The 23,871-nt window shown below is 40.9% G+C and overlaps 1 protein-coding gene across 4 annotated transcripts in view; it reads left to right on the forward strand.

The window, feature by feature from the left end:
- The window catches only part of SSBP2 (single stranded DNA binding protein 2), a 312,621-nt gene that overhangs the window by 228,305 nt on the left and 60,445 nt on the right, over nucleotides 1-23,871 (forward strand). For 3 of the 4 annotated variants that reach the window (XM_075932203.2, XM_006124333.5, XM_075932205.2), the window contains 2 exons: nucleotides 3,603-3,692; nucleotides 19,007-19,066. In XM_075932203.2, the coding sequence (XP_075788318.1) occupies nucleotides 3,603-3,692; nucleotides 19,007-19,066 (150 nt within the window). Of the gene's footprint in view, nucleotides 1-3,602; nucleotides 3,693-13,960; nucleotides 14,082-19,006; nucleotides 19,067-23,871 lie in introns of those variants that run through there. The other variant, XM_075932204.2, reaches the window with a different exon arrangement.

Genomic DNA, 23,871 nt, shown 5'->3' on the forward strand with positions numbered 1-23,871 from the left:
CCTCCCTATTTGTTAAAAATCAAATATAGAACAGTTTTTGTCCTAGTAGCTTTCTAAAACTTCTGAAATAAAAAATTGTCTCCAACAAAGTCCAAGAACTTATTGGATAATCTGTGCCCTGCTGTGTTAGTTTCCTAACAGATGTCTGGGTAGTTGAAATCCCCCCATCACCACCAAAGTCTGTGCTTTGGATGATTTTGTTATTTGTTTAAAAAAAGTCTCATCCAACTTTTCTGTCTAGGTAGTTGGTGCATAGCAGACCCCCTATCATGACATCATTCTTGTTTTTACTGCTTTTAACCTAACACAGAAAATCTCAACAAGTCTATCTCCTATGTCCATCTCCACCTTAATATACAAGGCAACACCTCCTCCCTTTTTTCCCTGTCTGTCCTTCCTGAGAAAGCTGTATCCTTCTATGCCAATATTCCAATCGTGTATTATCCCACCAAGTCTCTGTGATACCAAGTATGTCATAGTTGTGTTTATTTATTAGTACTTCAAGTTCTTCCTGCTTATTCCCCGTACTTCTTGCATTTGTGTCCAGGCATCTAAGATGCTGATTTGATTTTGACCCCCAGTTCTGCCTTGTCCCTCCTTTATCTCTGCTATTATAGCCCGTGCTCCCTCCCATTTCTGAGCCATCTCCCAGGTCTCCATGTTTTTCACTTACCTGTGGGCTTTGTTCACCTACCCCCATCGGACCTAGTTTAAAGCCCTCCTCACGAGGTTAGCCAGTCTGAATCCAAATATTCTCTTCTCCTTCTTCGAAAGGTGAACCCCGTTCTTGCTTATCAGTTCTTCTTCTTGGAACAGCATCCCATGGTCAAAGAAGCCAAAGTACTGCTGGTGACACCATCTTTGCAGCCCGGCATTCACCTGTCTCTGCCTGGGCCCCTACCTTTGACAGGAAGACTGAAGAGAATACCACCTGCACTCCAAACTGTTTCTCCAAAGCCCTGTAGTCACTCTAGATCTGCTCTTGGTCACACCTTGCCATATAATTTTTGCACACATGGATGAGTAACACGGGGTAATAGTCAGAGTGCTGGATAATCCTCGACAGTGCCTCCTTACCATCTCGGATACGGGCTCCTAGCAGGCAACATACCTCCTGAGATGACATGTCAACGTGACAGATGGGTGCCTCCGTCCTCCTCAGAAGAGAGTCTCCAATCACCACAACTCTGAGTTTCCTCCTCACAGTGGTGGCTGCAGACCTCCCAGCGTTTGGCGTACAAGACTTCTCCTCTTCTGCTTTTGGGGGTGATTCTTTATCTTCCATATCCAGAACATCATAACAGTTCTCCAGAACCATGTAGGAGGGTTGGGAGCAGGGGTGGAACACTGCCTTCTGCCAAAAGCTATCAGCTACCAGTGTCTATCCTGAGACCAAGCCATCTCCTCCTTCACTAGTTTAGCTTCGTAGCTTCTTATTTGAGCCTGGTTCCAATTTTAAAGATTTTCAAGGCAGCCACGTGGCATTCTGTTTATAATTTCACTGAATACTATTTATTAGACATAGAATTGCAATGCAATGCTTAGTGTGGCAAGACAGTACTATAGTCCATTTTTTTTGCTTAGAACTGTTCCTTGCCTACCATCCTCTAAGGGAGGACTCCACTATTGCTCTTCACCCTTTCCAGAGGCTGTTGTGAAGACTATGGCTTTAACAGGGTTCAAAAAAGAACTAGATAAATTCATGGAAGTTAGGTCCATCAATGGCTATTAGCCAAGGTGGACAGGAATGATGTCCCTAGCCAATGTTTGTCTGGCACTGGATGACAGGAGAGGGACCATATTATGATTACTTGTTGTGTTCACTCCCTCTGGGACATCTGGCATTGGCCACTATCGGCAGACAGGATCCTGACCTAGGTAGACCTGTGATCTGACCCAGTATGGCCGTTCTTATGTTCTAAGAGTTGTTTCTGAGTATTTACACTACCCAGCCATCTTTCCTCTACCTTGGGATTTTGTTGTATTTCAGGACGTTGTAGGCTGGGGAAAAGGAACAGAGATGAGCAGAGGGGTATGCTGTGTTATATAGACAGGGCTCATGAAAACATTCTAGCAGATAATTACTACTCCACTCCTCCTAGTGGATGCAAATTTTCTAAGCAGTTCTACAGCTTAAGGCTAGAGGTACCAAATCCCATTAATGCACAGATGCAATTCTCAAACAAGTTTCTAGTAACCCCTCTTTATCCACTTTAGTCTGATACAGTATTGTTCCCTCATAGCACCATCACTTTTTGGCAGTCCTGCATAAAATGCTTTGTGTTTTGTAACACTAATCTTGCCGAACATATTACAGAGTCCAGAATAAGGACCTGTGAACTTACTCAAATACTTCATTGGACAACATCTGGACAAACATCAACAGCACAATCAAGATCAAAGCTTGGAAGCTATTCTGACTATAGTGTTCTTATAGCATGAACTTGTTTAGACTCTTTGGTCCCTTGTTGGAAAGTAACATACAATTTAGTTAGTAAATATCATTCTGGTTATTGTACTTGCAGATCTTATTCTAGAGAGTGGTTGCAAAACTGATGTAACTAACTGAATATTTATTTTTGGTCAGTCTAAAAATGTCAGCATATCTACATGCCAAACCAATCAAATTCAGTTTTCTAATGTTCCCAACATTGCACTATACATTTCCTTAAATGGACCGGAAAATATAATATACACATATTCTTAATTGGTTATTAAATATAAAATGACATCCATTGGCCAGGTAAGATAATAATCATAAATTTGTATTCAACCAAGCATATATTGGCAGATCATAAGGTGCTGCAAGTGGCTCTTCATGCATTCTGTACTCCTAACAGTGCTTTCACAACAGTCTTTCAAGGTGATTCAGCCCCATACCCTCACAGAATATACTACAGGAAAGAAAGCTGCTAGAAATTAAAAGCAATTGAAGTTCTAATACATGACAACAATAACAGTTTGCCTTCCATTTTTGTGATGATCTCCTGCCTGTAACTTGCTGGGAGCTACATTCCTTATTTGCTTATTCCATTTGTCGATTTGCAAAGGTAGTTAAATTCATCCTCTAATTCACTTTCTAGAAATATCTCCCTCCCTTTTTTTATCCTTTCTAAAAACGTAACCAGAATAATTCTCATTTATCAGGGCAGTTGTTTGTAGAACTGGTAAAATCATGAGCATCCATTGTTTTGAAGCTCGGTATGATTTTAAAAGAATATTAAGTTTGCTGAAGTTACCCTTAAAGTGGTTGAAAATTTTGAATATGTTACCTTTTTTATGTGTGTTTGCGAGATAAATGTTTACATTTATAATTATATTAAATACAAATATTAAATACATACAGAGTCATTATATATATTTTATGGATGAATGCTTCTGTCAGTCCTCTCCTCAAATAATATACATTTGTGAACTTAAATTAACCATTTCATGTGTATAAAATGAGACTGTTGTTGAATTACAGTTTAGAGTGAACAATAAAAATTATATCATATCCAGAGAGTTTACTTTCTGCTAAACTGTAATTTGGTCACAGTAGTTTTTGGTTTTATGCCTACCATGCAGTGACAAAGGTTTATTTTTCTTTTGTATTTTTTCAGAGTGCTGCAGCAGCTCCCAGTCCAGTGTTAGGAAACATTCCCCCAGGAGATGGCATGCCAGTGGGTCCTGTACCACCAGGTTTTTTTCAGGTATTCAGAAAAACTAATATTACAAATATTTTAGGGTGTAGAAAAGCTTTATTTGCATTATTTGTAGCTGTGTAAAAAAGGGCAATTCTAAATTATATTAAGCATAATGTGTACATTATTTAAAATATAGTTATTTTAAACAAAAATAGGAGGAAAGAAAGTGACCTCTTTGACTAATAGCAAGGATTCTATTTAATACAGAACCACTCACTTCACAGAGATAAGAATTTGTGGTATTTTATGGTCAAAGCTTGAAATTTTTTTAATATTTTATAATAAACTCCTATTGTACTGATATTTTAGTTTAAGGGTGGAGTTGTTTTTCTTGTATAGCTCTATGCAGAGTGGAGCCAGAGGGTCAGATTTTCAAAACTATTCAGGGGTTTGATGTCAATGGGAGTTAGATACCTTGGTGCATTTGAAAATCTCAACAAGTGTGTTTAGATGTTTAAACATGTTTGGATATCTTTGAAATTCTTGCCTTTGGTGCTTAACAACAAGTCAAGGTATCAGTGCATTTTCTGCTTTCCCTTAAGATTTGATCTAGGAAAAATTATACCCCTGATGCTTTGGATGTTAGCACTACAATATAAGCTGCTATGAAAAGCCAAACTTACAATTTCAGTCCAGGAATGGAGAGCTCATATAAACGACCTAGTTAGCTCCTTTCCACTAGGATCTAAAGTTATTTTTCTCCCTACCTTGCCTGCTATTGCCATGTAGCCTATAAGAGTAAATATAGCTCTTGAGATGAACTCCCTAATTTTTGCCACAGTAGAGAGTCAGACTTTCTGCATTTATCCAAGTACTGAGAAGTTTTTTTGGTTCACATGTGTGCTCTCCTGCTGGAAAATGAATAAATCAAGTGTCCTAGGCTGGAGAGTGTGGTGCAGGTGAGGATGTGGAGCTTGTCTCCTGTGAAAGACAGGGGCGAAAACCTGGAGAATATGGAGGAAGATCTTCAGTCTCCTTTCTCACTGAGGGCTATAAGAAGGGAGTGCAAGGTGTGTCTGAAAGGTTATCTTCACTATCCTCAAAATAGGCAAACTTTACTTGGTGCTTTTGTTCTTCATACATGAGTACTAACAGTATACAGTGGTATGGTAGCTGTGTTAGTCCTAGAATATTAGTGAGACAAAGTGGGTAAGGTATTATCTTTTATAGGACCAACTTCTGCTGGTGAGAGTCAAGCTTTCAAGCATATATTTTACATTGAATGGCCCCTTGAAATATGTGTTAACAACTTATACCAAACAATCTCTTCAAATCTTGTAATTAGTAGTGACATTTTGAGTTACTTTTCCAGACCTGAAGAAGAACTCTGTGTAAGCTCAAATGCTTGTGTCTCTCAGGAACAGAAATTGGTCCAATAAAAGATATTACATCACCCACCTTGTTTCTTTGAGTGATAGCAGGTCATCTGCTTGCAGTTCTGATTGAAGGATTTACAGCCATAAGAAGGGTTATAGAAGTCTTGAATATGGTCACAAATATGTTTCAATTGTCAACCCAGGATCTGAGCCAAGTTGTTCAGAGAAGTGATCAAAGAGAGTTCACAGAATAAATATACCGCTTGCAGGTATCATTAACAAAATGCCCAGGAGTTGGCAGGAATTATGATAATTGGTTTTTAAAACACTTAGCAAATAGATCAAAAAGTTACAACAACAGCTCTTGATATCTTCACAAGTAACTTCACAGCCTCCCACCTGAGAACGGAAAAGATCCGTGTTTGTCAATATCTGAATGATTGACTGACCTTGGTCATCTCTGAAGTGTCAAAATGTGTTGACAGCAAGTTTAAATAACAGATTTTACATACTGTTTTTATATTAAAGAAGAAGAAGCAAGAAAGGAAGCAAAATAATATAAGCATATCATGCCATCTAGTGGCACTTGTCTATTCTCTGTATTAGCTGTATTAACATGGGTACTCTATTTTTAGCTCTGTTGTGCTGTCGCAGAGCTGACCTAATGCTCTGATAGAGCAATATTACAGGAAGTAGAATGAGTGAAAAGAAGTTTAATATTTTTTCCTCCATTACTATTGTCTATAAAAAGCTAAAGTTAAATAGCACTCAGGTAATGAAACTTAAAAACAAGCTAGGAAATTCAAAGTCAGTGTAACTCACATCCTCTTTGAATTTCAAAACAAGACAGACAATATACATTTAAGAAGCAAACAGCTTACAAGCTTCTGTGTAAAGGATATAAAGTGTATATTGTTTTGCGAAGAGACAGATCAATACAGCCTTTCAGATAATACAATGCATCAACTCCCGTCTCCCTGATTCTGGGTTAGCAGGGGCCAAACCAACCTGGAAGTTGGAACAGACACAGCAGTTGATCACTCTAACCTACACCAGCTAGAACTATCTCATAGGAGTCATTCTCCCAACCGGGGATCAGCTGAACATATGCTCCATGTCTGCCCCCTTCCACTTCTAGAATATCCTCTCCCACACATAGCTGCACCTGACACACACTTTATATTAGGAATGGGTCAAGAGAGATTGGCTTAATGATAGGATACAAAGAATCCTCTTTGGTTAATTTAGAGCAACTTTAATGTCACAGCCCTCTTCCAGCAACACACTGGTGTTTTAGCAAGGCTGATGATCCAACCATATTATACATTTCAGTTCATTTTGAAAATAGTTTACTTTTGTTCAGTTGTGTCTGGAACTATAAATTCAATCTTCTTGCTAAACTCCATGTAGTTTTCTGATTGTTCTAGTCAGTTGCTTCCAAAATAAAAGTTCTGTGTTGTATAGTAAAATATATAAATGTACAGTTGTTGTACAATATTGTTTTTTATTACTCAGAGCATGATTACATAAACAGTCACACATATTTTCCTTGCAGAGAGATCCATTGAAGTCAATGGGATTCCATGCAAGAGTAACAAGAGCACCATCCCTTTTGTCCTTCAAACCACACGTAGTTTAACAATGGCAATGTCCTGGTTAATCACTTATTTTTCACTATTGAAAAATTCATGCTTTCCCCTATCTCACAGTCTTACCTGTCTCCTTATCCTTCCTGACAAAATGTTCAAAAAACACTCAGAGAAAACAGTCTGAGTAGTAGTTGGGACACCTCTTTTCTCGTCGTAGAGTCTACCCAGTTTGCCCTCTTGGCCACAGGTAAAATGATAGAATCATAGAACATTAGAACTGGAAGGGACCTCGAGAGGTCATCAAGTCCAGTCCCCTTCCCTCATAGCACATCCAGCACCGTCTAGACCATCTCTGACAGAAGTCTATCTAGCCTCTTAAATTTTATCTTCAGAGATGGAGATTCCACAACCTCCCTAGGCAGCTTTTTCTAGTCTGTAACCATCCTGACAGTTAGGAAGTTTTTCGAATGTCCGACCTAAACCTCCCTTGCTGCAGTTTAAGCCCATTGCTTCTTGTCCTATCTTCAGAGGCCAAGGAGAACAATTTTTCTCCCTCTTCCTTATGAGACCCTTTTAGATACCTGAAAACCACTATCATGTCTCATCTCAGTCTTCTCCTTTCCAAACTATAAACAAGCCCAATTCTTTCAGTCTTCCATCATAGGTCATGTTCTCGAGACCTTTAATCATTCTGGGTATGTCTACACTACCCTCCTAGTTCGAACTAGGAGGGTAATGTAGGCATACCGCACTTGCAAATGAAGCCCGGGATTTGAATTTGCATAAGCGGGGCTCCGCCATTTTTAAATCCCCGCTCGTTCGAACCCCGTGCCGCGCGGCACGAACTAGGTAGTTCGAACTAGGCTTCCTAGTGGAACGAGGAGTAACGGTAGTTCGAACTAGGAAGCCTAGTTCGAACTACCTAGTTCGTGCCGCGTGTAGCTGCGCGGCACGGGGTTCGAACGAGCGGGGATTTAAAAATGGCGGAGCCCCGCTTATGCAAATGAAGCCCGGGAAATTCAAATCCCGGGCTTCATTTGCAAGTGCGGTATGCCTACATTAACCCGCTAGTTCGAACTAGCGGGGTAGTGTAGACATACCCTCTTGTTGCTCTTCTCTGGACCTTCTCCAATTTCTCCACATATTTCTTGAAATGTAATGCCCAGAACTGGACACAGTACTCCAACTGAGGCCTAATCAGCGCAGAGTAGAAGGGAATGATGATTTCTCGTGTCTTGCTCACAACACTCCTGTTAATGCATCCTAGAATCATGTTTGCTTTTTTTTAAACAGAATTCAAATGCATCTATCACTTAAATTGGTACAGTATTTAATAACCAAACTGTACATATTAATGTGCATAATTCCATATGAAAAATGAGTACCATGAAGAATCTAATTTATTAAAAATATTAAATAACAAAAAGGAAGCAGTTTTCAAAACAATTAAAATGTATCTACCTACATATAAAATGTATCTGCATACCAGTGAAGTTTACAATTTCAGACTCCTTCAATTATTAAAATGCACAATATGAAATACGTATATATGTGAAAGATTTTAGTCTGAAGATTTTTTTTAAACTTTCTTGATTGAAACTTGATACATCAAAAGTTTTGCTTCAGTGATTATAGCTAAAATATAAGAATCTGAGAAATTTTAACCAATACAACTTTAATGATAGCAAACAGAATTACAATATTATATTGTATACATCAAAGAAGACTGCAGATTTAAATATAGATAAGCTGATTGGACTCTTCAAGATAAATGTGTACTCAACAACATAACAATGGAGAAGATTCACAGAATCCAAGAAATGTAGAGCTAGAAGAGACCTCAAGAAATTATCAAGTACAGCCCCTGGAGATAAGGCAAGAGAAGTATACTTAGACGGAGCCATGTAGTCTAGACATACCCTTGTAGTAAAAAAAATAAAACATTAAAAATGTGTATAATAGTTGTTTTTTACGAGTCAGAGCATGATTACATAAACAGTCACACATATTGTCTGTGCAGAGAGCTCCATTGAAGTCAATGGGATTCTGTGCAAGAGTAACAAGAGAAACTGTAAAGAACTGATCCCTATTAGAACAGGTACACTTAAGTCTCAAAATTGTTCCTCAGAGCATCACAAATTGTTGAATATTATTTTCAACAAATGTGAAAACATATAAGGCTTGAATATAGCAAATACATGGAGTTGGAGGCTTTAGCAAGCCTAGAGAAGATCTGTAAATATGAAGATAGATAGATAGATAGATAGATAGATAGATAGATAGATAGATAGATAGATAGATAGATAGATAGTATAATTCTAATTAATACTTATATTAAGAATATTGTTGTATATGCTATATATCTTTGGAATTTCAATAGTTATTTATGAATGTAATTGCTTCAATTCTACAAAAGCTTAACCCCATTCTGACTACTCATGTAAAGCTATGCACAGGCTTAATTTTTCAGAGAAACCAGGCCTTTGTATCATGGCTCCTTTAACTTCCTATTTTATTTTTTAAATATTTTAAGTATAAAAATAAATGAAACCCATTGCTAGTCTGTAAGTAGGGAGTATTTGCATCTCAAAAAGTCTGTAAATAATGTGGGTGTATGTTTGTGTTGTGTGTGTGTGTTCCTCTCTTTTTTCTCTCTCTCGCTAAATACCAGAAATAAAGTTAATTTTTTAAAAGATAAAGGTGTCTGCTGGCTTTTATAATGCCATCCTGCAGTTATAGTAATGGTTTTACTGCACACAACTATTAAAACAAATTAAAACTGCTCAGCTTGAGTAACTAAATCAGCTTTGTGCCCACGCTCCCTCCACTGCAAATATAATTTCAAGCAGCCACAACCCACTGCTAGTTTTGGAAGAGTATTAGGGGAAGGGAAGGCACTTAAATGACAAATGCCTTATAAATATCTATTGAGGGAGAGGCCTCAAAGTAAGTCTTAGATTAAATCTTTACCTCTTCTGATATATTTCCTGCTGGATAGAAGAATGACATCATCATGCCATCAACATCAACAGGCGCCACCCCCACCAGCTAATCTTGTCCTTACTGTGGTGGGGAAAGTTTGAAGGAATTTGGGGAGGCAGAGGCAGGTAGCTTCAGTTGGGAAGGGGACCATGGCCTCCTGCTGCAGCCTGAGGGGGTGGGTGAAGGAATGTGGGAGAGGATTGTTGTCCTGAGAGAGCATGGTGGCTGTGGAGCCAGAGCATGCTGGAGTGGCTGTGTGCAGCATGGGGCTGGAGTCGTCACCAAGCGCGGAGTCACAGCCCTGGAATGCCAGAAATGCGGAGTAGCCACTGTTCCTGTGGGGCCCAGAGATGTCAGGGACTTGACGTGGGCTTTGTTTTGTTTTTTCTTTGCACAAGAGGAGGAACTAAGGCCGTCCCACGGAAGACGAGGAGGGGCAGGCTCTTGACAATCCCACCTGCTGCTAAGGTCGGGGTGGCAGGGCTGCAGGATGGGGTCTTCATGGATTTCCCCTCGGATCCCCTCCTGCCTATAAGTCCTGCCATGTCCCTTTGGCTTTGCAACCTCCTTACAAGTCTGTGTAGACAGACCTAAGGCATAGGGGCAGGGAGCAAGGGGTGGCTGAAGAGGCAGGGCAACAGAATGTACCTGCCGGGCAACAGAATGCCATCATCACATCATCAGTGTCAACAGGCTCTCCCAGCGAAACGAAAGAAGCCAGAGATAGGGGAGTTGGCGAGTGTAGCGGCCAGAGGGGGAGTTGGTGCATGTAGTGGCCGTGTATGTTTGTGTGCATTGTGAGCAGGGAGCATAGCCCCCTCATGTGTGTGTCTATTTTATATATATATATATATATAGTGCTAAACAGTGCAGTGATAAAGTGATAATTATTCTTACCTGATAGATTGCTGAGGCTCTTACTTTGACACTTTCCAGAATTGCACCTAGAAATTAATTGTTCATGTTTTGAATGGGAAATTGATATTTTTTCAGAAATGTCACCTTAGTCTCAATGTTATGTTAAAAATGTCTGAATTTTAGAGGCCTGAGTAAAATAAAAGTTAATGTGATCCTGACCTTACTAGCTTCGGCTGAAATTATATTTGGAGTGATAAGCTTCATATTTTGTATAATATTTTCACTCAAAATTAAAATCACAACTATTCAACTTATTTAATGTATCTATACCTCATAGTACTTTTTAAATTGTACTGCATATGACTTCTCCATTAATTATCATTTATATGGTTCATCCTCTTTCTCTCCCACTTGCTGGATCTTGTTGAGTGAGAAATAATCATTATATTTGCTGCAAAGGGAGACATATTTGACAACAGTACTATTCCAACATCTCATCTGTTATTGAAATGAGTGTTAGTTACCTTCTCAAATGCCCAGTGAAATAACCTTAGTAGCAACAATAGATTCTGTTTGTAAGATCCTAGAGAAGTATTGAACTTGAGGGCAAAGGCTTTTTTGTGTGCAGATTCCCAGGGATGTGTTCAGTGCACTGCAGTGATTCTTTTTTTACTGTGGAATAGTTCCAGTAATTCTTTGAGGATAAAGCATTGACCTCAATTGAAAAACTATTGTTCATTCTGAATATTAGTCTTTGAATTAAAGATGTGGAAACACTGAAGTCTGGAGAATGGAGCTATAGTCATTAGATGTATATTTTTGTTTTTTTAAATGTTGTACTCTACACTTTTAACTTGATCAATTCTCTGACTGTTATCATATTTAACTGCTAGGGTGGGAGGCCATGTCAGATAGCTCTAAACAAATATAAAAATATAAATTCAATTTTTGGGGGGAAGGGAGAATTTCATTTAAAGCAGACAGCTGTATTCCTGTTTGTGAAACAGACTTAGTCCCTAGAGAAGGCCAGCATCAGCAGAGGTTCTCTCACATATATATATGCTGAAAGTCTGGTACAAGCAGTTTTATGTAAAAGCTCGTTAGTGTGTGATTTGCTTGATTTGCATTTGTAGAGTTTGTGAATATGTAGCTTAACCCAGAGTACAGCTATCAAATGCTTTTGCCAAAAATAAAGTCATAGACCTGTGTAGAGTTTAATTGTTGTTAAAATATGATTGAATGGAAAAGTACTTTTTATTAAGCATTGATCATAGACGGAGTTTTATTAGATAAGCTACACATTTATGCTCATCAGCAGAATGTGCCAGCACAAGTGTGACATTTGGAGAGCTAAATTAGTTTAGTCTTGGTTAGCACTAAAATGTGTTAATCAAGAGTGTCTTATACACTGCAATGACAGTGATTGTTGATGGAGAACAGAGAGAAAACCAAACAAATTAAAATATGTGAATTGTAAACTAACTCTAGTCAATTAATTTGACACATATTTTATGTCTCATTACATTCCTATGGAATTTTCTAAATGAAAGCACTTATCTCATACCAGTGACAGATAGCTCTAAACAAATATAAAAGCACATAGCAATCATATTATAATACATAGGGGCTTGAAAGAATTGTATTAAAAATACTTATCAATTTTCAGTACTGATTAGGATTGCCAACTTTTTAATCACACAAAACCAAACACCCTGCCCTGAGGCCTCACCCTCTGGCACTTGCTTTCCTCTACCCTCACTCGCTTTCACCATGCTGGGGCACTGGGTTGGGGTGAAGGATTGAGGTGAGGGCTATAGCTGCGGGCGCAGGGTCCGGAATGGGGTTGGAGATGAGGGCGTTAGATGCAGTAGGGGTTGGTGCTACAGGGTCCTGATGACACTTACCACAGTTCCCAGAAGCAACATGTTCCAGCAGCCATTAGGTAGCCAGGCTAGGCTCCATGTTGTGCCTTCGCTCATGCACAAGTGCTGTCCCAATAGCTTGAATTGGTCATGATTCCCAGCCAATGGGAGCTGCAGGGTGGGGATAGTGTGCAGAGCCTCTCTGCACTGAGGAGCCTTAGGGATGTGCTGACTGCTTCCAGGAGCTGCACAGAGCCAGGCCAGGTAGGAAGCCTGCCTTAGCCCTGTTCCCCCTTTTGCTATGCAGCTAACTAGAGAGATGCTAGGGTCCCTTTTCAACTGGGCATTCTGGTTGAAAACAGAACACTTGGCAACACTAATAGAGATAAGATAAGATAAGATAAAAAGAAAATTGTATGATAAAATCTTATTTCATACTTTTGCAATGTAACAAATAACAATCAGTAAAAGACCAAAAATGTGCATATGAAGGAAAGGACTAAGAAGGATGACAAAAGAGAGACCCTGGGACATAACAAGTGAATTTAAAATGCAGTAGGGAAAGAAGTACATAGGATCATTTTTTTATCTAGATCATATATCATCTTACAATTTCAAAACTTGGAATGTATGAATGGTAAGATTCTGTCCTTACAAGTATCCACGCTTGACTTACACTCTGGATTCTAGTACTTTGGACATGTTTAGAATACCCTGCACCTGGAGTAGCACATGATTAGTATAAAATAATGTATAACAATATTTATGTAAATTAACACTGCAATTCCATTCTGGTAACATGCAGTACTCAAGCTTTGTGAAGACAGTGAAGATAGTTGACTCCTTCAAAGCAATGAAAGATTCTCCGTTAACAACATGCAACTGACACCATTTAAACATGACAGTACTTGTCTGTACTACACACTAAATTGTGTTTCACATCATGTTAGAATGAAAGGTTAATTTCCAGTGTAGACGTTAGAAGTGCCTTCAGCTTCTCAAGATGTTTAGATATACAATACTGGAAGATTTATACAGTGTTGCTTGGGTTCTTAACTCAATTACATTTTGGCTTTTTGGAAAATAAAAAGAAAATGTACATGCTTCATTTAAATAATTGGAACTGCACATAGTATTCAATGTGTGGGCACACCAGGGATTTAGATAGTGGCATTATGATATTTTCTGTCTTATTTTCTATCCCATTCCTAACATTGTTTGCCTTTGACCATTGTTATACATTGAGCTGAAGTTTTGAACATCTCTTTCTTTAGTAGCTAATTTAGAATCCATCATTATATATGTGTAATTGGGATATTTTTCCCCATCAGAAAATACTTTACGCATACTTTATGCATTACTTTACACTTCAGTGTTGAAATTCACCTGCCATTTTGTTGCCTGGTTACTCATTTTTATGAGACCCTTCCCCCGCCTACCTCTTCCTTTAATTCTTTTAAGACATTTTTGGATTTAACTGTCTTGAATAATTTTGCATTATCTGCAAACTTTGCCACTTCATTATTCTCTCCCCCTTCCAGATAATTGATGAATATGTTGAGAATAGCTGGGGGATCCCACTGCTTACCTGTCTTTATGGTAAAAAATATTCCTACCCTTTGTTTATTATCTTTTAACAGTTATTGATCCATGAGAGGACCTTCCCTATTATCCTATGACTTACTTAAGAGCCTTTGGGTGAAGCTTTCTGAAAATACAGATATAGCTGTGTCTGGATCTTCCTTATCCACATGGTTGTTGACATCCTCAAAGAATTCTTATTGATTGGTGAGGAATAATTTCCCTTTTCAAAAACCATGTTGATTCTTCCCCAAGAAATCATGTTCATTTTTGCATAGGATAATTCTCTTCTTCACTATAGTTTCAATCAGTTTGCTTGGTACTGAAATTAGGCTCATTGGTTTATAATTACCAGGATTACCTTTCATAAAATTTTTAAAAATTAGTGTTACATTAGCTACCTTCCAGTCATCTAGTACAGAGGCTTGTTTCAATGATAGATTATGTACTATAGTTAGTAGTCCTACAATTTCATATCTGAGTTCCATCAAACACCTGGATAGATGTCATCATGGTTGTTCTTTACTGGGTTCTCTGACTACAAATTTCAAACCTGGACACCTAATGTTAGGCCCCTTAATCCAAAAGTAGGCCTTTAAATAACTGTGGCCTGATTTTCAAAGATACTGAGCTTGCAGTTCCCACTGGCTTCAGTAGCATTGTCAATACTCATCCTTTCTTTGAAAATTAAGAGTCTAATATGCAGGTTCCTGAATATTGCAAATTTTAAATGTGCACGTTTTTGTCATTAAATATGAAAACATAAGTGAAAAGAAGTAACAACAGTATCCAAATATTTAACTTCACTTGGGAACAAGTAAACTCTAATTGCAGTATTTAGAAAGAGTTAATTTAAGTAGAATAGGTTTCTTGAGAGCCATGCCCACTAGCTGGATTATTATGTATAGGAATTAACCCAATCCCTGGTTGCTAGGTACAATAAATCTTGTACATTTTACATTTCAAAATGAAACTGGCTAAAGCTTAACAGCAAACAGAACAAAAATAGCTAGTAATAACAATAGGTAGTTAAAGATTTCAGAGTCTCTGTGTCATCCGCATCCTGTTGGATATTGTTTGTGGAATCCGACTTTTGTAACTTGTCCAGCAGTCACACTGAATCATTATCACTTTTCCTGACTGTCTGAACCAAACTGTGATCGGGATGAGTGTCGTTGTTTCAACATATGCATTTTCAAAGGCTTTCGTAATACGAACAAATTCTGTCCTTTTCTGCTTATATTTCATGGGCTTTAGAATGAGATGAATGAAATTTTGAAGACTGTTTTTTTTTAATAGAATGTATCCTTTGCTCCCCTACCAGCTGTTGGAATTTTCTTTGTCATGAATGTCTATAACAGAAAAATAAAGTTTTTTTTCATGCATCCCTGGTTAGAATTTTTCAATGCAGACTTTTCTTTAAAAAATTGCAGTATTATAATGGGATCTTCTACTTTGTTCGCCTACATAATATTAAAGCCTCTGTAGAATCAATTGCTCCAGCCATTTCAGTGAGCTCAGTAAGTCTTACACTTCCAGCCCTGGTTTTGTTCTCCAGAATTTCTACTCTGTTGGTCTGAGAGAGGCTGAGGGAAAGGCTTGTGGAAGGGAGGGTTTTGTCCTCATTTTTCTTTGTCCAAATATATATGTAACCCTTCTGCCCGGTAGGCCCAGCAGCAACCAAGGCCGGGTTCAATATCTAGGGGTCCATCTCACACAGAACTGGCTTGAACCCCCACCCAGTAACTGGGAAATTCACACACCCCTGGGCGCCTCTGAGAGGCAATGCTTCCCTACTCACAAGCACAGAGTCTGAGTCTATGTCTACACTGGTGGCTCCTTGTGCAAGAACTTCTTGTGCAACGGTTCTAGTGCAAGGAGTCTTGCGCAAGAACATATCCACACTGCCATGTGTGAAATATGATTTAGGCTCTTCAGCTGTTCCTAGAATTACAAGTGTTATTAATTTCCAGAATCATCACCCTTTTATCATCTTTCTAGTTATGCATTTGCTCCCTTTCCTTTCAGATCTGGATTTTGCTCCCCTGCTTTCTGACTGCTAGATGGGAATAACTCAGCCCTGGTCTACTCTCCCCTTATTTCGAAATAACAAGCAGATCATCCACACTACCAAGTCCATTTTTCAAAATAAGGGGCTGATTATTTTGAAATAACTACTCCTGCTTTCCATGAGAAATAATAGTTATTTCGAAATAGTTATTTCAAAATAGCGGTAGTGTGGATACTCCACTGCGGCTATTTTGAAATACAGTAAACTTCCAATAATCTGGCACCTTTGGGACCTAGGTGATGCCGGATTATCGGATATGCCAGAGTATCGGGAGGTACTCTGGTGTGGGGCTGTGACGGGTCTGCCGGGGAACGGCGGGGAAACTTGTCAGTTTCAGCAGCGGCAGCAGCAGACTTGAGGAAGCATTGGAGCAGAGCAGTTGGGGTGCTGCCGGGTTGGTCCTGCAGCGCCGCCCCTCACCCCCCTACTCAGCGATAACTACTGCAGTCTGGAGGGTGGGGAGCCCGCTCCCTTCCCAGAAACTCTTGGTGGCGGTACGGGGCTGAACTCATCCCTTCCCTTTCCCAGCCACGAGTGCCCATGGGGCTCACAGAAGCTCCAATTGTCCGGCTGGCCAGAGCACTTCCATGTTCCAGTTGGTGCCGGACTATCGGGAGTGCCGGACCACAGGATGCCGGACAACTGGGCTACGTCTAGACTGGCCCCTATTCCGAAATAGCCATGCTAATTTCCAACTTTGGAATAGGGAAATCCGCGGGGGATTCCTGAAAGTAGGAATAAGAGATCCTCCGGAAAAGGGCTTTATTCCGGAGGATCGCGCCAGTCTAGACGCTTTTTTCCGGCTTTTCCCCAAGCCGGAAAAAAGCGGCGGACATGTTTATTTAAATCCCGCGGGGGATATTTAAATCCCCCGCGGATTTCCCTATTCCAAAGTTGGAAATTAGCATGGCTATTTCGGAATAGGGGCCAGTCTAGACGTAGCCCTGGAGTTTTACTGTAACTACTCCCCAGAGTCATTCAAAGTAATTACTCCTTAGTGCTTCCTGGGGCTCTTAAGTCTAGGTAGCACATCCACCTTAAGGGAACCTACCTCGGACTGATTTCAAGGCTTCCTGGTAGTGTGGACACTCTATCTTGGGAGTTATTATTTCAAAATAAGTTATTTTGAAATAATTTCCTAGTTGTAGACATGCCCTCAAGGTGCTGTATCTATGGCTATATTTGAAGATAGCTTGAAAGTTACAGCTTGTGAAGATTTCATTAGCTGTTTTTCTGGCAAAGGTAAACATGAAGAATTGTAACAGCACTCACCCTCATCTTTGGTCACAGTGTTGCACAGAATCAAGAACATGAACAAATCCAAATTAATCTTAAAATGTATAACCCTTTCCCTCCCTTTCAGACTCTGCTTTAGTTTCTTTGTTGGCTCTGACCTCAGGCTTTCCCAGCAAGAACCTAACCTGCTCCCATAACGTTCTTCCTCTGTTATTTCCTGTTTGCTAAATCCTATCCTCTGCCAGAGAGACCTCTTTTGTCTACAGTCTTTCTCCAGCTAAGCTCCTTCCAACTACCTCTGAGGCATAACTCCACCTCATCTGGCCAGAAGCTACTTAATTAATTACCCCAGATGCAGAGCATGACTAATTAGGATTTTTTCCTTTGCCTTTCAGATGATGGGGGTTAAGCCCCATCATAGGAGTGTTAAATCTGTTTTCTAATGTATGCTTTGGCTGCTTATTTACTTCTATGTATTCTTTGATTTTCACATACAGGTTGAACCTCTGAAAACTGGTACTCTCTGGTCTGGCAACATCTATGGACCGATAGGACCACAAATGTTCCTGGACCAGAGAGCCCAGAGCCTAATGGCAGGAGGGCCAGCAGTCCGGCTGGGGGCAGCAAGGCTGGAGCCCCAAAGAAGTGCTGGGGTAGGGCCAGAGAACCCCAGCAGTCATGGCAGTGTGGGACCAGAGAACCCTGAATACCCATGGCAGCACGGGGCCAGGGGCCAAAGAAATCTGTCTGCCCGCAACAGCATAGACCCAGGGACTAGAGTATCCCAGCCACCTGTGGCAACATGGGGCCTGGGGTTGGAGGAGCCTGGCCTCCCGTAGCAGTGTGGGTCTGGGGGCAGGAGAAATCCAACACTCTGTGCAGCATGGGGCCAGGGAACAGGAGCAGTGCATTACAAGGGGGTGGGGGTGGAGCCCTAGATGCACCGGGCAATCCAGGGCTGGGGGGGCAGCAGTAGCACTATAGACAGCCCAGCTGGGAAGGGTAGAGGGAGCCAGAGGCAGGGAGCCAGCTGGCTTGGTCCAGTGGCAGGGGACGCTTCCCCAGTCCAGCAAATTATCTCGTTTGCCAGACAAGGGGGGTCAAACCTGTATTAATTCCTAACTGGTATGCTCCTTAACTATCTTAAAGACTACCTCTGTCTTGTGTATTGAGGTCCACTGAAGACCACTGGACATTTAGCTAGCACCAAGGGATGATGAACCAAGTTTTGTTGGATAGGATACGTAGATTAGTGTGTGATTACGTGAGATATGTGGGTAGAATTCAATATTTAGATAATGTAGTTCAGATGAGTCTGCAGACCTTCATATGTGAATGAAATCTGATATCCAAAACCCGTTGTCACTATTATAAACCCTGTATTTTGAAAAATGAAAATGTAAAAGGATAAAGTTCTTGACATTTTGTATTATTTTGCTATTATATATCTCTTAACTGTTCCAAGAGTATTTTCTTTTGTATTCCAGGCTTATTAACTTCCCTTTTATTCAGTCAAAAACTTTCATTTGATTATGTAATCTTAATAGTTTATCATTTTACATATGCTATGCACAGAGTTGTTCGTATTCTGCTTACACATTAATTGTATTAAAATGTTTAAGAAATTCAACTTGGTACTAATCTTCAGAAGTTTTTAAATATATATAGTTCTGCTAAGTGCTGCAGAATAATGTACTAAATACCCTTTTAAAGTGTGTAAGATGAGCTCCTGAGATGTGAGGATCACAAGAACGATACATGTAATTACTACATAAATATTTCTGAACTAAATTGAATTTTGGTGATGTTCCTTTTTTTCCCACAGCCTTTTATGTCCCCTCGATACCCGGGAGGTCCAAGGCCACCTTTAAGAATACCCAATCAGGTAAGAATCTCATATCAAAGACGCATTTATGATCTGTGGCTTTCAAAAATTTGTCATGTGTGGACCTCTAAAAATGTTAAATGGAAAATGTTAAATGTTAAAACCTATAGAAGTCCGCAGACCGCAGTTTGAAAACCACTGTCTTAGGAAGTATGGTGCAGTAATTAATTCAGGGGACTCCTGAGTTCCATTTCTGATTTTTCTATCAACTATTAATTTCTGTAATTTCTGTTTACCACATAGGAAAAATGGGTAGCTTAATTAAAATTTACTAACTGCTTTCTGATCTCTACATAGAAGGGACAATGTCAGGGTGAGCAGATACTAATCTACTGGCCAGATCAAGTTCACCAGAGTTAGTCCGTGGTGGGCTGCCACTGCCATATTTACTTGCTCCTCTGCAGGTATGGGCAGTTGCAGCTCCTGTTGGCTGTGGATCGCCATTTGTGGGCAATGGGAACTGTGGGAAGCACTGTCCCAGTTTGTGCTCTTCCTTTGAGCACATGCATTATAGTACGGTACTGTATTACATGATCCCACAGGAAAATGTGACAAACTGCTCAGCAATAATACATTTTGACACAGTGGAAGAAAATTACACTTCTTTATGTAACCATACATAATATAAATATTGCATGTGTCAAAACTCCAGCCTTGGTGTCTTACACTAAGAACTTATTCTTGCTTCCCTACGTGCCACCTGTCGTCTCTGGCACAGGTGACCAGATCTGACTTCACTGGAATTTTTCACTTCTGCAGTTTTTGCTCTTTGTTCCTACATATCACCCTGAGCCTGCAACTGTTGGGCTACGTCTACATTGGCCCCTTTTCCGAAAGGGGCATGTTAATTTCAGAGATCGTAATAGGGAAATCTGCGGGGGATTTAAATATCCCCCGTGGCATTTAAATAAAAATGTCCGCCGCTTTTTTCCGGCTTTTAGAAAAGCCAGAAAAGAGCGTCTAGACTGGCCCCGATCCTCCGGAAAAAGCGCCCTTTTCCGGAGGATCTTATTCCTACTTTGAAGGGCGCTTTTTCCGGAGGATCGGGGCCAGTGTAGACGCTCTTTTCCGGCTTTTCTAAAAGCCGGAAAAAAGCGGCGGACATTTTTATTTAAATGCCGCGGGGGATATTTAAATCCCCCGCAGATTTCCCTATTACGATCTCTGAAATTAACATGCCCCTTTCGGAAAAGGGGCCAATGTAGACGAGCCCTTCATGTAAATGATAAAGCTTCCATTGACTAAAATGGTATAGGATGAAACTTTCTATACTTCATGCATCATATAATGAAATACACTATTGTAATGCAGAATCAAAAGGGAACCGTGTGAACATTATCTCTGAATTGCCTGACTCCGCTGCAATTAAAACTTCGACCTTAGAGTGTGTGCACACACACATACATAACATTTTAAAAATCACCACAATCTTATAATATTTCTTTGCAGACAAGATAAACTGATCAGTCCCTTTATTAAGCAGTACCAGTATTACCTGATCAGATGCATTTAATAACACCAGATTTACTTATTCCAGATAAACATTTTGTTTTGAATAAATTAATTTTCTTTTTTGAGTGCTTGCTCGTGTCAATTCAACATAGGTGTGTGCACCTGCCACATTCAGCGATGCCAGAAGTTTTTCCCTAAGCAGTACCTGTAGGAGCCAGGGTCCCCAGTGCCCCTTGGAGTGGTGTACACATGCCGCACTATATAGGGCGCCTTCAACCCCTCCTTCCTCAGTTCTTTCTTACTGGCTGACCTAGAACAACGTTTCCTCAACTCCCGTCCCCTTTCACTCCTTCTCTACCTACGGTACATCGATGACATCTTTATGATCTGGACGCATGGCCAAGAAACACTGGAGATATTCCACAGAGATTTCAACAACCTACACCCCACCATCAACCTCAGCCTGGACCATTCTACACGAGAGATCCACTTCCTGGACACCACAGTACAAATCAACAATGGAAAATTAGACACCATTCTCTACAGAAAACCCACCGACTCATACAGTTACCTACATGCTTCCAGCTCCCATCCAGAACACACCAGAAGCTGACAGAGACCAGAAGCTTCAGGATCTCTACCAAGCATTTATAAACCTCAACTACCCACCCGGAGAAATAAAAAAGCAAATTGAAAGATCCAGACGAATACCTAGAAACCATCTACTTCAAGACAGACCCAAGAAAACCAACAATAGAACACCACTTGTCATCACCTACAACCCCCAACTTAAACCTGTCCAACACATTATCAATAAATTACAGCCTATACTGGAACAGGATACCATACTCCAAGGCCGTGTCCAGACTCAGGGGTTTTTTCGGGAAAAGTAGCCTTTTCCCGAAAAAACTTCCCCTGCGTCCAGACTCAAGCCACGTTCTTTCGAAATTATTTCGAAAGAACGCGGCTTTTCTTTCGATGGCGGTAAACCTCGTTTCACGAGGAAGAACGCCTTCCTTCGAAAGTTCCTCTTTCGAAAGAAGGTGTTCTTCAATGTAAAGAGGCCGTCTTCGAAAGAGAGCATCCAGACTCGCTGGGTGCTCTCTTTCGAAAAAGCGGATTTCTCTTTCGAAAGATCCGCCTGCAGTCTAGACGCGATCTTTCGAAAGAGGCTCTTTCGAAAGATGCTTTCGAAAGAGCCTCTTTCGAAAGAAGCCTGCAGTCTAGACATAGCCCAAGAGGCTCTGGGAGACAGACCCATAGTCTCCTATAGACAACCACCTAACCTCAAGATGATTCTTACCAACAACCACAGGACATACCACACTAATACCAACCCTGGTACCTTCCCTTGCAACAAACCCCGTTGCCAGCTTTGTCCACATATTCATTCTGCTGATACCATTATTGGACCTAACCAAGTGAGTTATAAGATCAAGAACACATATTCCTGCGCATCCAGAAATATAATTTATGCTATCATGTGCCGAAAGTGTCCGTCTGCTATGTACATTGGACAAACATCTCAGACACTTCGCCAAAGGATTAATGCCCACAAAACAGATATCAGACAAGATCACAAAGAAAAAACAGTTTCTTGCCATTTTAACCAGAAAGGATACTCTCTCAATGACTTAACCACCTGTATTCTGCTACAAAGACCTTTTACATCTGCACTTGAAAGGGAATCCTCTGAACTGTCATTCATGTTAAAATTCGACACTCTCCGAGAAGGAATGAACAAACACTCGAACTATCTTACCCATTACCAAGATAGCTTCCCCAATTATCACCTCTAATACCATTAGCTCACAGACATCCCACTCTCCCCACCTCTAATATCATCAATTCACTGACACTTACCTTCCTTCCTCCCCCCCCCCCCCCGCATCCCCCTCCTGTTCTGAAATATGATTTGTCCTTTTCATATGTGTTTATTTTTTTTAATTGTATCCTTTGGTATATATGGTTGTGACTATTTTCTTCCACTATTTGTTCTGAGGAAGTGGGTCTGGCCCACGAAAGCTCATTATCTAATAAACCATCTTGTTAGTCTTTAAAGTGCTACATTGTTCTGCATTTTGCTTCTTACTGCCAGTGACAGTGCTTGGAACAGCATGCTCCAGTCTTGGCTCTAGCAAGCACTCCCTTTGCATTGTAACACTTTTTAACAAACTGCAAAGTATCTGTGAACTGTTTAATCTTCAACCCATTGAAGAGACTCTGCCTGGGGAACAGGACATGCCCTGCTCCCCTGGCTGCAAAGCCTGTGCAGCATGTTGCAGCCCATGCTTGTCTATGAGCCGCATGCTGAGTGCTTGCCTTGCCTGCGGGAAGGACATGCCTTGGAGAAGTGTCACATTTGCAGGTCCTTCCATCCCTGAACTATGAAAGAGCGGAGCATCCGTCTTAGAGTGCTCTTAATTGAGTCCACGCTGACCTGACAAGATCAAGAGATTGGACTCGGCACTGAATGCCAGTGCCTCGGTGTGCAGTGCACCGCAGGCATCAACGGTATGGTGCTGCTCATCACCCATGGCCCCGGCAAGGAAGCCGGGCAGAGACAAATCCCCTCTTAAAGATAAGGAAAAGAAAAGTGACCAGCCAGTGGACGGCACTGGAAAAGCCCAGACAGCACTGAGCTTGGCGTCCAGGTCACCCTCATTGGTGTTGGAGCTCCATCTCCCCTCCACACCAGAGGCTTTCCTGGCCACGCAAGATATAAGTGCCATGCTGGTACTGCCCTCGATGCCAAAGGGGCACTAGCACAAAGGTAAACCACAGTTCAGCTCCCAGTCTCCTGGCACGATCTGATCACGCTCCAAAGTCCCCATAGGTCTGCACGTGAGAGACTGGGGTGTGATGCATGATTTTCCATGTCGCAGGAGCCATTGTGCAGATCTATGCAGGCATACACTCCCCCAGCACCATGCTGTCATCAAGACCCTGCTCCACAGCATTGGCACCATTCACTGCGCCATACATACTCGCCAGCACTGAGTCTTTCCAGCTTCAGAGTCATTTCCTGCTTCTCCCAGTCTCCATCCTGGCATGGTGGACCTTCTCTCTGGAATTGCTCTCTGCACTCAAGGAGTGATTCTTCAGGCCATTACAGCTTCCACAGACACTCTGGATGCTCATGGTCTCTGAGGTGTCCAACAGTACTGGAGTCCTGGCATCAAAAGAGCCACTGTTCCCACTCCTCATCTTGGGCATCAACAAGTGTCCATTCTTGCATTGTGGCCTCGGAGGTGGCCTCTATCCCGCCTCTGTAGCAGTTTGTTCAGTCACAACCAGCCCAGGGCATGCTGTGGCCACTGTCTCAGTGGCAGGTGCAATGGTGTCCATGGACT

Source organism: Pelodiscus sinensis, chromosome 6 (genome assembly GCF_052426305.1).
Source record: "Pelodiscus sinensis isolate ZL-2025 chromosome 6, ASM5242630v1, whole genome shotgun sequence".
Lineage (NCBI taxonomy): Eukaryota > Metazoa > Chordata > Testudines > Trionychidae > Pelodiscus > Pelodiscus sinensis.